Source organism: Chenopodium album, chromosome 4 (assembly GCF_948465745.1).
Source record: "Chenopodium album chromosome 4, dcCheAlbu1.1, whole genome shotgun sequence".
Classification (NCBI taxonomy): domain Eukaryota; kingdom Viridiplantae; phylum Streptophyta; class Magnoliopsida; order Caryophyllales; family Amaranthaceae; genus Chenopodium; species Chenopodium album.
The window spans coordinates 6595475-6610228 of NC_137837.1; the positions used below are offsets into that span (position 1 = coordinate 6595475).

Consider the following 14754-nt stretch of genomic DNA (forward strand, 5'->3'; position numbering starts at 1 on the left):
ATAACATCACACAGTTATACATACCTGAGGGGAAGTTGAACCAGCTTGGGCAAGATGTGCGGTAATACTGCAGCAGTCCTCACACTAACAATACCATATTCAAGGATGAAAGGATCAGCTACTTATTACGGAAGAAAAATGATTACCAATGTGTCTCACAAACAAGGAAACTAACCTTAAAATTTGCTTAAGACCATCTAATGCAGTGTCAGAGGTATCATCATCCTCTAAAGCATGCAGAAGAGTAGGAACAATCTCATCAATTGCTTGCAGTCCAGCACTCTGTAGAAAGTAGTATAGTATGGCATTAGTAGCTTCAATCTTTCAGACATAGATTAAGGACAGTAAAAGATGCAAATAAAACCTTGTATAGAGTACTAAATGCCACGCCTGCTGACTCACGGACCTCCTGCTCACTGTTGATGCAAGAAAAAAACCATAGTCATAGAAGGGTACTAATTTGGAGCTCTAAACTAGTCAAGTCTTTGCCTACAATCGTGTAGTGCTAACAATGAAAATCTTTTACCAAATTCAAGTGAATCTCAACAACAATGCATGATTTACAAACCTGTCACAAAGTGCAGTCCGAATTGTAGGGATAAGTGAATCCATAAAGCTCAACAACTGACTCTTGCCAGCACTCCCCATCACCTCACTCAAACCAATGCAAACACCCTGCCCACCAAATAAGCCATATAAGTTGAAGCTATCAATTTATCTTCATTGTAATCACCATTACCGCAGGCATCAATATAACTTCCACACAGTAAAAGATAAAAGCAAACACATAAGGATTATTATAGATAAACATATAGGACCAATAAAATAGCAATGGCAATTGGAAACACTAATACAAACATTTTTTTAATCTTAAAAACACAAATAACTGGAAACTTATCTCCAGCATCAGAAGTTCATAGTCTAGTTGCAGAGGTAATTAGGTAAATAACCTGAATTGTATGTGTTATATAAAAACGCCACACATTGTATATTATTTTTGTAAATCAATGTGAAGGTATAAGTGGAAGGATGTCGATACAAATAGCTACATCAGGCAACGTGTCATAAAGCACAAACCCAACTTGGGGGGTGGGGGGTCTAAGAGCACAGTGTCTATCCAGTAATTTGATTCATATAATAGCAGCAACTACAGACCTATATATGTTAGAATGGACAAAGCCACGCAAAAAGACGCAGATAACTTATTTATGCAGATTTCACTCGAAATATTGTAACAATAAAAGTTAGCTAACATAACAAGACCATTTTTTCAAACATCACAACAGCTTAACCCAAATCACAATGACCAATTAAGTGTGTACCCAGTAATAGTATATTGACAGGTATTACACAAAAGCACATCCCAACAACTAACAAAGTTGGTTGAATGCAGACACAAAAGTTGGGGATATTTCATACTTGTCTTCTGCCAGAATCAGGGTCTTTTAGTCCACTAGATAGAATAGGTATAATCAAAGGAAGCACTCTTTCACCAAGCTTCCTAACAAGCTCACCCAATGCCCTTCCTGCAACCTAGTAGACAAACAAAAGAGCAAGTAATGTACATAGTTCACAAATTAAATTCTTTAACTGAGAACAGCATTAAAAATTAACAAACCTGTCGCCTTTCATTAGATGGTGATGCAAGTGAGGATATCAAGGTATCCATCAATACAGGCATAATTTCCTTGAGCGTCTTAGGGGTATTTGCTACTATGGTCTTCCATACATGCAAAGCAGCCTATAAAAACAAGAACACAAACAAATTATCAAAAGTTTGACAAAAATAGAGAACAATTAAGTGTTTTAAAATTCTTAAACTGGATATGTACCTGACGCACTGATACACTGACATCAGTCCGAACCATGTATAAGGCTGCAAGCACTTCATTACGTTTTTCTCTACCAAGCACCTCTATAATAGCACGTCCTTGTGCTTCTGTACTAGCTCCTTCATCATCACTACCTCCCTCGAGCAATGCTTTCCCAGAAGTACCAGCAACCTACAGAGGAAATAAAACTTTTCTTTGGTATGAGAGAACAAGAGAGCGATATGATCTCAACTATTTCAAACAGAGAAATTAAAGCAAAAGGGAAATAATCCTCTAAATACACACCTTAAACAACAAGTCTCCCAAAAGCTCGACTGAGCTCTGTCTAATACGCCAACTATCATTAAAAATTCCATCCTCAACAGCAGGAAGTAGCAGACGCAAGGACCTGAAAAAATTACAGCAAAGCATAGCACAAGAAATAAATATTAGCCTAACGACTTCATAATTTCAGGCTCATATAGACATAGAGTAATATGTTCAAAAAAGACTAAGCCCAGAAAATCCAGAGTTTTTGGTTTCAGAAAATAACGGTCCTTAGGATTTAGCTATCACTTATACATGGTTAACATGAAACCCCCAAACATTTGGAGGGAGGGGGGGCTAAGAATGGATGGTGGTTGGGGAGAATTAGTAAACAAAAGAATGTATTCAGGTAAAAAGCATAACAGTGAATGAAAATTTTGAACTAGTATCAGAGAAAAGGGAAGCTTAAAAAAGGGTTGGAAAAATAAAATAAAAAACACTCACGTTGTTGCATAGTGCTCAACAAGAACATGTCCAGCACTAAGAGCCGCATCACGAACTGATTCATTTTCATCAGCAAGACCTAAACAACAATTGAGATTAATAAAAGTTAAAAAGGACTGGAGGAGGGTAAGGACTGTGTACACAAAGGATTAGACTGTAAAAAAAAAAAATCATAGATCAGTTTTCAGAAGTCTACTAACCATCAAGTATAGCAGGCAACACCTGCTGCAAATAGTTCTGAAATTGTACACCAAGAGACCTCGGCAAAAACTACAAACAAATTCAAATAAGATCACATTTAAAGGACAATCTTCTTATTTAAACATACCACATAGTTCGGAAGTTGTTATTACCTTGAAGACAGTCAAATAACCTTCCCGGACATAACCCTTTTGATGAGCACTATTTCTTATTATATCTGGAAGAATATGCTCAAAGTACTCAATACCAAGAGCTGACAAAACCTAATAAGAGAAACAAAAAAGAGAATAATCACTAAATATGATATTACAGAGCAAAAAAAATTCCTTTCAATAAAAATATAATACACTAGCAACCAGTCTGAACAAGACATCATATCTAAAATACGTAGTATTAAAAGTCGATACCAATACAAGACAAACTTTTCATGCTCGAATGATGGTTAGGTAACACAGTCTATAAAATGAGTTTTAGAAGAAACTGCTAAAGAATCCTTCATCTAAGAAAAGGAACATCAGTAAGACGAGCATAGTAAGATATTAGAATAATGTAACACAAATACTACCTCCATTTTTTAAGTTGACATCTTTCTTACATCACGCTTGCAAGTTGTCAACGCACTTTTTTAACGATTAATATGTCTAATTCTTGACATTGTAAATTTATAAAAAGTGTATATTAATGAAATATGAAAGATCCCACTTGACTATGTTTTATCGTATTTATAAGTCACAAAAGCTAGTCAAAGTGTAGTTAATGAATAGTGTAAAAGTCAAATAGTTAAAAAAAACGGAAGAAATAATTGCTAAAAATAGGAATCTAATATAGGGACAGAGGGAGTACATAAAATAATATTTAGAAACAGTATAAGGAACATTAGTATTGTACACACTCATGACAGATCACAGTCCTAGCAATATATATTACTCAAAGAAACAATTTGCTAGATAGTTATTGATATATTATAAGATAATAATACTTAAATATATCAGATTGAGAAAATAACTACTCCGTATATAACAAAAATGATAACCAAATATAAGGCTTTGAACTTTGAAGAGAGCAACATATGGCCTGATACTTAATGGTTTCAGTCTCCCATGTGAATTAGAGGAGAGCTGTAAAAGAAGTATGATTGGATATAAACAGGGCAGACTCACCCTGTTTTTCAGTTTAATAGCTTTGCTGATGATTTAAGCAGCCCCAAATCAAGGGTTCAAGGATTAGTGATAGACAAGGATCAAGAAAGAGACTAGCAAAGGGGGTCAGGAACAAAGGAGGAGAACGTAGGCTCAAATTCTTGTATGCAACAAATCACAATGTTGAATATCAACCAAAAACACTATCGTAAGAAAAAATTAACATTTAAAAGAAAACAAATTGAAAAGGCAGAAAGGAGACCTATTTTTCCCCAGTAAACCCACCTCACTCAATCCCTGTGCAGCACCAGAACGTTCAACATTACTTCCATCAGATTTAAGCGTTTCCAGAAGCCATGGAACAAGGTCAGGGAAGTGTTCCTCTCCCAGTCCTTTTATAAGGGAGCCAAGTGCCCTAGCAGCCACAGACCGAACTTCAGGTATTGGATCAACAAGAACCTGCATAGGGGCACAGATATTACAAACCAAGACTAAGTATTCAGGGGATATATCTAAGCATATATACCTTTTTCACTTCAGGAAGGAGCAAGCCAATATAAGGTATCATGTCTCTAGGCTCCGTAACTAATGAGCACATATTACCAACAATTTGGGCAGCTTTCTTCTTAGTTTCAGCACTCCTTTCCCTCAACCCTCTATGAACAATTGGTACCAGAAGAGCAAGTGAAGGAGCATCAACAGTGTTGACAAAGGTAGTCTGCAATCAAACACTGAATATCAGAGAAAAGAATGTTTTTACAATCGTAAGTCACATGAGTTATAAAGTAAAATGAATAGGCTTACCTGGAGAAGAATGTCGAGAGCAATTCTTGTATGATCATTGGGATCAGAAAGCGCCGTCAGCAGAGTAGGAACCAAGGAAGCAATTTCAGGATTTTTTATCACACTTCCAACCTGAAAAGGAAGGGGGAAAGTTTTTTAAATATATCTAATGTCTAGCACTAACTAGCTGAATAAGCAGAATGTCCAGTTTTTCAGATCTTACCTGCTGAAGTGCAGTTTGGCCAGCTGACTGGACCTTTGGATGGGTATCTGTCAACACCTGTCACATCACCATTACTTTAATATCATGGGAAGTAAGCTGTATATCTATAACTAAACCACATTTTCAAAAGAAATGTCATAATCGCAATGAAACTAACCTCTGTCAATTTAGGCACGATCTTAGGCAAACATTGTGATAGTTGTTGAGGAGCACAATATGCCATTGCACCAAGTAGCTGCACACTACTCTGTTTAGTTCTCCAAGCCTTATCTTCAAGACCCTAGCCAGACCAAAAATACTAGCATAAGAATTAGAGAAACACCAGAATGTCTATAAAAAACATAATTACCAAAAATAAACAAATTATTCAATATGTTACTCATGATAGCAATCAAATGAAGAACAAATTAATGACTGGAAGAAAAGCTTAATAATGTGACATATGAAATGGCACCAGCAAGACCATCAAAGCACAACTAACAATATGGTGATTGCGTAAAAATACAAGGTGAAAAGAAATTTAACACACAAGCACGAATCAACAAGTAGAATGATGTTGAATTAGTTCAAATCAAGATCCTTTACAAAAAAGGTTTCCCTATAGTTTTTCATGATTTCAAATTATAAATTACCTCTTTTCTTTTTGTTATCCCCTATTTGCGATTTGCACAGTTTTCAAGGTAATATTGCAATTAAAATATCTCAAGTTACGTACAACAAAAGATATAAAGATTACATATTTAGAAACTAAAATTCAAGACGAATCTAAAAAGATCCCACATGACTATGTTTATAGTATATATTTTTACTCTTAAGAAAATATTAGCTTCCATAAGCATTGGAATACCTAAAAAGGACAATCAAATAGAAAGAGAGGTATTAGTTTTTACAAATGGATAATAAATACTTCATCAGTATTTTTAAGATGATAACACTTTTAAGTTTGCACTATTCACACAAAATACATTCTCTAATGTTAATAATTTTTCATGGGGAAAAACATAGCCATAGTGTTAGAATTGACCACTTTTCTTTTTGTATTTTTCTTCATTTTACTTATTTTTACCTTATGTAATACCTCTGGGACTTTGCTTTAAGTATTCTAGGCTGTAGTTAGATTGCAGGTAGGATAATTCCGTTAGAGTCAACTTGTGTTTACTGGGAAAATATTGTAAAATAAAACTTAAAGCTCTTTAGGGAGCAAGTAATTAATGAAATCCAGGCTCCAATCATTAGCTTTAAATCTTGTGTTGTTGTAGGCCTTTATACTAGTGCCTAACTTGATCTTAAAGCGCCTGCCATAGAGACCCATCAAACAGATTCAACTTGTCCTTCTGAGCGCCTCTACTTCCTCAAACAATCACAAGCCCCAATCGACCCTTGTCGCTAATTTTATCACAAATAGACAAGAGTATCCCTCATACACCTATCTTACTTGGGTCGCTCCATGTCACAAGCCATTTATATACTTGGCTTGCACCTTCGTCACCCCTAGACGAGAGCGCGCGCACTGATTTAATATACTTGGACAGTCATCTGATGTATAGTTAGATTCATTTAACATACTATCATAGTCACTAGGGGTTTTAGTAGATTCGCTTTAATTTATACTTCCTCTATATTTTTTAATTGACACTTTTCTATTATCACGCTTGCCAACACATGTTTTAAAGGATTAATGTCTTTGATTATTGACATTTTATAATTACAAAAAAGTGGAATTAATAAAATATATAACGAGATGATTCAAACAAGATCCCACATGACTATATTTTATCATATCTATAAATCACCAAAACAAGTCAAAATGTGGTGTGTGCGAATATTGTAAAAGTCAAACGATGTCAATTAAAAAAAACGGAGGAAGCACTTTCTAAACATCTAATAGTTAATAGTTAAAGATAATAAAGGGTAAAGATGACTTGTAAAACATGAAAAAAAAAAATGTTTCAGCTAAAAAAACGGAGGAAGTAATTCTTATGATCAAAGTTGTGCATTGACAAGTGTGCTAGTAAAAATCTAGCAATTTTTTTTCAAAAAAAAAAAAAAAAAGAGTTAGTATGAAATAAAGGAAAAAAACTAGTTATTTGCTCGGGCGATGCCCCGAATCATTTTAAATTTATAAGTCTGAACATTAAATTTATATAATGAATATATATAACTATTTATTTATAAGTGAATGAAAATATAGTAATAATTATATAATGAATATATATAACTATTTAATTTTGCTCGAATATATAGGATGTACCAAATTTGACTCAAATTTTTTATAAAACACTATGAGTGAATATTCTGTACACTTAAAAATAAAAAGTAATTTGATTAGTCAACCATACTCAAAACTAAAGTAGCAAAGTGGTAGGTTTATTCATTATACTACCTCCGTTTCACATTATGTGCAACAATTCGGTATTTTTTGTAAGATATAAAAAAATTTAATTGTTGCACATATTGTGAAACAAAGGTTGCACTTTACATAATTAAATAATATTAATAAATTACTTACAAATTAGACGATAGATTACTGTGTAATTTACTAAGGAGTTACATGATACTATTATAGCTGAAAATTAAATAGGGATGTTACGCATATGAAGAGTTTTCAAGTAAGCTAAAATAATTACTATAAGAAAGTTATGCATATGAAGAGTTTTTATAGGAGATTGTACATTAATACAATATGTGTGGGCAAAGAGTAATGACACATAGGATGAAAAGAAAGATTCATGTGGCGCCAAATCATCTTGAGGTAAGGGATGACATTTGGCAATACCATGTTGTCCCTTTTAGTTTTGATAATGTTATATATATAGATATATCAGTTAGCTGGGTGAGTTAATTGTTCACACTTCAATACTACACGGCTACACAGTCCAAATTGAAACCTCACTCTGTGATTTCCAAATAAGCAGAACATCTGAACCATAAGACTTTAAGGTTCTGATTCATAACCGTTCACTAGGTCGAAAAAACAAGTTGACAATGAAATGCACCTTTAGCAGCGAAGGGAGAACAAGCTTGACCCCCTGAGCAGAAAGATTCGACATCATTGCACGTGCAGCACACTCAGCAGCTTCACGGACAGCGTTAACTTGATCAGAGAAAGACACCAGGAGTAAAGGAAGCATCTGAATCACATAGCTGGACATAAAAAGAGCTGTCAGACGGGGGCAAACGATGGGATATTTTAAAGTGTATGCCTGATAATAGGATGGACACAAAAAGCCAAAAGCATGGACTGTAGTTCATTACAAGGAACAATGACATACGGTTCAAATAGTTTTCCAAGCTTCTCACAGAGACACTCAAATCCAAGCAGCGCCCCCTCACGACACTTTGCAGAGGTCCTACAAAGTGAACAAATTATTAAATCAGTGACCACAGTTTTATAAAAAAGTAAAGAAAAGGCCCTTAGGAACACCGTCAGTCAAGATAGCTATCCTCATCTAGTACATAGGAGGCGATTTAAGCCTGAATTGCACGAATCACCAATATTAATCCAAAGATCAGAAATGAGCCCAAAATCAGCATGCCTCCTTGAGCGTGATGATATCCTCTGAAAGGAAGAGGGATGTACCCTTCCCTAACTCAAAGAACACTATAACACAAAGCTCAATCTCCATCGAAAATCCTACTAATGATGTCAAGTAGAATAGTCAAGAATGTATTGCAGATCACCATCACAAGACCACACACTGCACCAAAACCAACTCCGAGGCTTCTCATTAATTGTATCAGCAGAATTGTTCAGACAAACATGCTGAAAATTTAACTTACCACAGAGCATTGCTTACAAGCCAACAAAACATGTGGGTACAAAAATGCAGCATCATACACAAAAAGAACAAAGAGAGCACCTGTCAGTAAGGCCTTCGCGTAAGGCAGGCACAATACCATACTTCTTCAGACAAGAAATTCCAAATCCCTTGACAACCCCAGCCAGTCCAAACGCTGCTCCACGACGTTCTCCATATTTTTCACTCTTCATCATTTGACCAAGAAGCTTTGAAACAAGAAGTGGGCCATCTTCCTGTAAAAGAGAACTGTGGATTAGGTACGGTAATTTCCCACAGAGAATCGTTAGTAAAATTAAGAGGCATAAAATACCTGTTTAGATGGCATTAGTGGAGACAAGCAAGATGAGACTGCCCTCTGCACAGCTTCAGAGGGAGTATTGAGCACATCAAGCAGTTTCTCAACAACTGCATGGACTTTAGGGTCATCCTGTCAGAAGAGTCAATTTTACATTCAGTGGCACAACAAACAAATTAATTAATAGAAGAGAAATAAAAGTGCACAACACCTTTCCCAAATGTTTTGCCAAAGCCCCAGTAAAAATAACCACACCTTCACGGACAAGATCATACATTTCCTCATCAGAAGCCTGATTAACAAAGCAAAATACCAAACTTATCATATAAATACGAAACTTATCATATACATTCTAAGAAAATTACAGAAAAATCTGTAAACAATGAACCTTTTTGTTGAGATAATTCTCAAAAATTGGAAATAACAAGGGAACATTATCTCTCCCATGCTTGTCTATAATCAATATACCAGCATTGATCATTCTCCCACGAACATCTCCATTGGGATCAGCCTAAACAATCAATAACCACAGATAATTCGTTATTAGTTGAAATAAAGATATATGTAGAATAATTATAAGAGCATTACCAGCTTCACAATGTAAATACATTGTACCTAAATAGGGACCTTACCCATGGCTGATACAGAATGCATGCTCAATTGGTAAATGGTTTTCTGTTATCAAGTATCTACAAGCGCACATTAGATGAAAGTATCCATCAAATTGTGCCTTTTCAACTACTCCTAGACTAGTTTGAGGATCCCTCACTCTAAAATTTCTCCAGACTCAGGTATGTAGATGCCAGATGCATATGACGCAGCTATACTCAGACTGGATTAAGTATGCACATGAGAAAAGTCAAGAAGCCAACAAGTCTCCACTTTTGATATAATAACAAGTGTGTGGCCCGGGCAATGCACCGAGTTTTACTTTGAATATCAATACAAAATATTTGAGCCTATAAACTATATAATTAAAATAAAAGTGAGCAATAATAACCATAAAACTGAATAAGTACTCTCACATTGATGTTTAATACAAAGTATTTACGAAGCAGTATATTATAATTGAATGTAGAGCATAACTGAAAGATAGCAAAGATGGTAAGAACATCAATTCATTTCTTATTGGTCTTGTGTTCAAACCTTGTAATAAACATTTTTATTGTCATTAAAACATGTTATAGTATAATGGATGATGTGGCATACAAAACATATGAAAGGTGATGTAGCGTACATCTAACACAAGTGAAGGGTGCCACATGGCACAAATTCTGTTTAGGAACGCTTTTTAATATATAAGTATAGATAGATTAACTAATTAAGACAGGGATTAACCCAACCCATTTTACTGACATCCAATTACAAACACCCTAACTCACATCACAGAGACTAACCCAAGGATTTGACAAGGAAAAGGAGAAGATATGAAGCTGATAACAATTGTGGATGGCAGCTAATTTTGCCGATTAAAATCTTGTGGGGGGAGGGGGGCCTTTGTGGCTCTCTCCATACCCACAAAATAAAAATAAAAAAAGATGATTACAACTGACAATGATCTACTCCACTTCTGCCAGTAGAATCTGCAATTTCCTTGTGATTAAAATTCTTCAACATATTCAATACGTTGGTCATTGGATTGGATTAAGACAACTAACTGTGTCAACAACCAATCCAAATAACAGACCAAAGTTCTAAGGCATGCAACATATTTTCTGTTTGGGAATTGACCCAAATTACATGTCATACTATTGACAACAAGGAATAAAATACACAATGCCCCAAGTGAACATTAAAGCATTATGCCGATCCCACTTATGGCATCCAGACTTTGAGTGATTGATTGATTCAGTGATTGAAACTAAAAGAAAAGGAAAAGAAATGAAATAAAAAAAAATACTAAACGCTTGCAAGCAGAGTCTTAGATAAGCAGCACATCATCCAAAATGATGACAACTTTCCAGCATGTGAAACTTTTGAAAGAGTAACTCCACCAGAATATGACTCAGAGAGTCTCCATGATCTATTGAAAAATTTCACAATATTTTGAATCCAATCAACAAGGAATCAGAGTCTAGAACGGACTCCTTCACTCTACACACCAACACTATGAGATCTTTCACTCCCGCAAATAATATTATTTTAATAAATATTAGACCAAGAAAAGCAATAAGTACTCAAAATGAACACCAAAAGAAACAGAGCAAGGAGAAGACACATATACTTGTACACACACATACAACAACAACAACAACAACAACAAAGCCTTATTCCCAAAATGATTTGGGGACTTGTGCATACACACATCATGCAAAAATGCAAGGGAAGTGGGAACTGAAACAATGACTAACCAGTGCTCGTGAAATCAGAAATGTCATGACAACAGGAAGGTCTTTGGTTCTTAATACATCAGCAGCAGAATGTAATGCCAATGCAACTCCCTGTCTGCCTAGCCACCCAGCATCAATATGTCCATCCTCAACACCAGCATCACGTATGTATAAGGAAAATAGAGTTGCAAGGCATTCCTGTCAATAAATTGAAATGAAATAAAATGGGAAAAAGCTAACCTATTTTGAAGAAATAGCTACTGCGTACAATTACCTGTATAGTATCAGGGTGTTCATCTAAAGCAGCAGCTAGTGCTTCTGATGCAGCCAAACGGACATTATAGTTAATATGCGAAAGTGCTTTATAAAGTCCTGAATAATCAGTCCCAAGTTCAACTCCATAACGATCCCATAAATCTTCCGCAGCTTCAGCAACTGACTGAAAGTTTTTTTTTTTTTTTAAATAAAATCAAATGAATGCTTATGGACATGACAGAACAGAACAAACAGCATGTTAAATTAGGTATCGTGATTTACAAACTAAATAGCAGAGAACAGATGGTATATCTCCTCATCCTTATTTTTACAAACTTTAAGCAATGCCCAGCTCAAGAATAACCAAGTTAATGCACATCAATAAGTAAGGGATGGATTATGATGCACAAAAAGGAGAGAGAGAGAGTATCAGCATTACCCAGCCAATTTGCTCCCTAAGGCCAGATATAGATACACTAAAAACAAACAGCTGAACATTACAACAGTAAGCACATTCCCAATGTTTTACAAAACAGTACTCTAACCTTGTTTTCCAAGCATTCATCATATGGAATAAGCAATTGACTGACTAGCTTACAAAAACTAACCAAATGAAGCTATAGTTATTACAGGGACACAGGTAGACAATTCACAGTAACTCAAAGGAAATATCATGATTCAAGTTCCAAGACAAACCTTCTCTGGATCATGCAACGAAATCCATATACTTGTAGCAACCTCAACATTCTCGGGAACACAACGACTAGAAACAGCAGGAATACATTTTACAGCATTCAAGCAGGCCATCCTTACATGAACATCTTTAGCATACACACCATAAAGTGCCTGTGCAAAAAAAAGGTAACCAAAAAAATATAAACCAAAGACAAAGTTAAACAAGAATACATTGAAAAAATGCAGCACATACAGATGCAACTTCGTCTGGCTTCAAGCCTAAACACAGCTCATTCAGAGTTGATCCAATCGCTGCTTGATGACTAGGAACTACACCAAGAACATGATACAGAACCTATACGGAAGGGATCATAAAGATTATCAGGAAATGCAAAACAGAGAAAGGCAATGTGACGACACAATAGATTTAGAAACTTTAAGCTGCAATCACTTAACTGATAACATCCTCAGCCTCGGAAGAGGCAATATTGGATCAGTATGTAGATACAGGACTCGAAGCACCGCATCATGAACAGCTGTTTTCTTTGGTGACAAAAGAATCCACTCCATAATCTGTAAACAGAGTTTCATAGTTTTAGAGTTTAGAGCCAGAAAAAGCGAACATTATCATAGTATTAAAAATATACAAAACTTACTGGGAAGACAAATAGAAAGGTGTCCACCGGAAGAGGTCCATATTTACATGAAACTGTAAATCCATTCACTACTCTATTAAAAAGACCAATAGAAGGCCTTTCATTTGACTCTTCATTGTCAATTACTGAGATAAGATCCAATATAATGTGGCTTTCCTCTACTTCAATTAGTCTTAAGGCAGTACCAATGTCAAGAGCCCAATTTTTGAGTGGAGGAGCAATACATTGGGAAAGCTTCACCAAAGTTTCATAAGCAACATCGCCCACTATTGGTGATCGAATAAGAGGATTGACAAACTTTACCTGAATTTTAATATCATAGAGTATAAGCATCGAAAGGAAACAATGGCAGTTCAAAGAGCTACACTTATTAACGAAGAATATATAAAAGCATGACAACATAAAAATGTGAAGAATCATGTATTAAATATCTTAATTAACTGGGACCAGATTAAACAATTTACTGGAGTCCCTCCAAAAAAATATTGTCCTAGTTGACTTTTCACAAACAATACGTACTATTGGGATAATTAGTAGTCTCTATTTGCTGTTGGAGCACAGCTTTGTCTCCTACATTATTCCCCCAGTTGGCTTTTTAATTCAATACCGGTTTTCCAGTAAAAATACAAGAATTGTAATTAATAAGTCGCATTCAACCAATAAACCATGACAACACATGTTAAGCTCCTTTTACCGCAACAAAACAGGAGAGAAAGAAACCCATGAAAAGCCGCAGGAAGTTTTCTCTCACCACATATGAAACGCCTTATAATCACCAACCACACAAAAGCCTACACTGTTAAGAGGAACCTTTTCCTTCCAAATATTTTTTTGTAGCATGAAGCATTAGAAAGAACATTCTACAAGAAAACGGCCCCAAAGGATCTGTCATCCCATCATTGCAGTCAGTCAAATCTAGAACCTCCGCCACCTAATAAAGCTCCTCAAGCACCTCCATTAGTCCATTGACAAAATACAAACAAAAAACATCAGAGCTGTAATCCCAATAATCGAGATCGGCTTTATGAACAATGATTTTCCCTTGCTTAATCCTCAATAGCCAACACTACAATAGCATTTCTCCCCTGTTTAATCCTCAATAGCCAACACTACAATCTTCATCCATATATCTCATTCTTAATCCCAGTCATTAAGGTGTTCCTATACCATCTCTACAACACTCACCTCTCTATATACCCAACAGATTTATCCATCTAACAACGCTAGTCTATGTCATATAAAAATTTCCCTTACTTTAAAAGTTTGCTACAATCACAGTGCCACACAATAATCAATCACAACTCCTTACCATTGAATGCAACAATAACCTCACTTGAACCCCTCCTAGCAAGAACTTGCCATGACTAAGTCTAAATAGTTAAAACACCGGTGATTCTAACTTAAGCCTCTAAGGCTCTAATTCAACACTAACCACAACTTTATTCTCGTCCACGGTCCACCAATACAATAGATACACAAATAACAAATAATCCCACTGCCACTTATTACTCTTCAGAAGTTCAGAGGTTTCTCTAGAATGTTATTTTGAGATGGCCATCAATAATAAAATCAAAATGGTCCCTCCAGTTCAATATATATGTGATATTAAAGGTTAACATAGAGAAAAAATAATGACTTCAATGCTCGATAATCTAACACTTGTTTTAAAGCAAAATAAGGGTATAAAAATTTTTGTAAAACTTTAGATAACAGTTAATTTGAAGCAAAATAAAACACTTATGTCAAATTAGAGATGAAAAAATTGAAATCTATTCAAATGGCTAAGTATATAAAACCAAAATTAATAACAGCAAG

At 35.2% G+C, this 14754-nt stretch overlaps 1 protein-coding gene across 1 annotated transcript in view; it reads right to left on the reverse strand.

Moving 5' to 3' along the window:
- Positions 1 to 14754, reverse strand: part of LOC145628754 (protein ILITYHIA-like) — a 30320-nt gene that overhangs the window by 5310 nt on the left and 10256 nt on the right. The window contains exons 19-46 of the mRNA XM_081681140.1: positions 12940 to 13242; positions 12740 to 12856; positions 12537 to 12638; positions 12305 to 12454; positions 11628 to 11792; positions 11375 to 11551; positions 9412 to 9534; positions 9235 to 9315; positions 9039 to 9155; positions 8789 to 8961; positions 8201 to 8278; positions 7925 to 8072; positions 5086 to 5208; positions 4929 to 4985; positions 4727 to 4837; positions 4449 to 4640; positions 4208 to 4381; positions 2936 to 3046; positions 2783 to 2852; positions 2583 to 2661; positions 2118 to 2220; positions 1833 to 2003; positions 1619 to 1741; positions 1420 to 1533; positions 569 to 675; positions 365 to 416; positions 176 to 282; positions 25 to 84 (exon numbers count right to left, since the gene is read on the reverse strand). Of these exons, the coding sequence (XP_081537266.1) occupies positions 25 to 84; positions 176 to 282; positions 365 to 416; positions 569 to 675; positions 1420 to 1533; positions 1619 to 1741; positions 1833 to 2003; positions 2118 to 2220; positions 2583 to 2661; positions 2783 to 2852; positions 2936 to 3046; positions 4208 to 4381; positions 4449 to 4640; positions 4727 to 4837; positions 4929 to 4985; positions 5086 to 5208; positions 7925 to 8072; positions 8201 to 8278; positions 8789 to 8961; positions 9039 to 9155; positions 9235 to 9315; positions 9412 to 9534; positions 11375 to 11551; positions 11628 to 11792; positions 12305 to 12454; positions 12537 to 12638; positions 12740 to 12856; positions 12940 to 13242 (3488 nt within the window). The remainder of the gene's footprint in view (positions 1 to 24; positions 85 to 175; positions 283 to 364; positions 417 to 568; positions 676 to 1419; positions 1534 to 1618; positions 1742 to 1832; positions 2004 to 2117; positions 2221 to 2582; positions 2662 to 2782; positions 2853 to 2935; positions 3047 to 4207; positions 4382 to 4448; positions 4641 to 4726; positions 4838 to 4928; positions 4986 to 5085; positions 5209 to 7924; positions 8073 to 8200; positions 8279 to 8788; positions 8962 to 9038; positions 9156 to 9234; positions 9316 to 9411; positions 9535 to 11374; positions 11552 to 11627; positions 11793 to 12304; positions 12455 to 12536; positions 12639 to 12739; positions 12857 to 12939; positions 13243 to 14754) is intronic.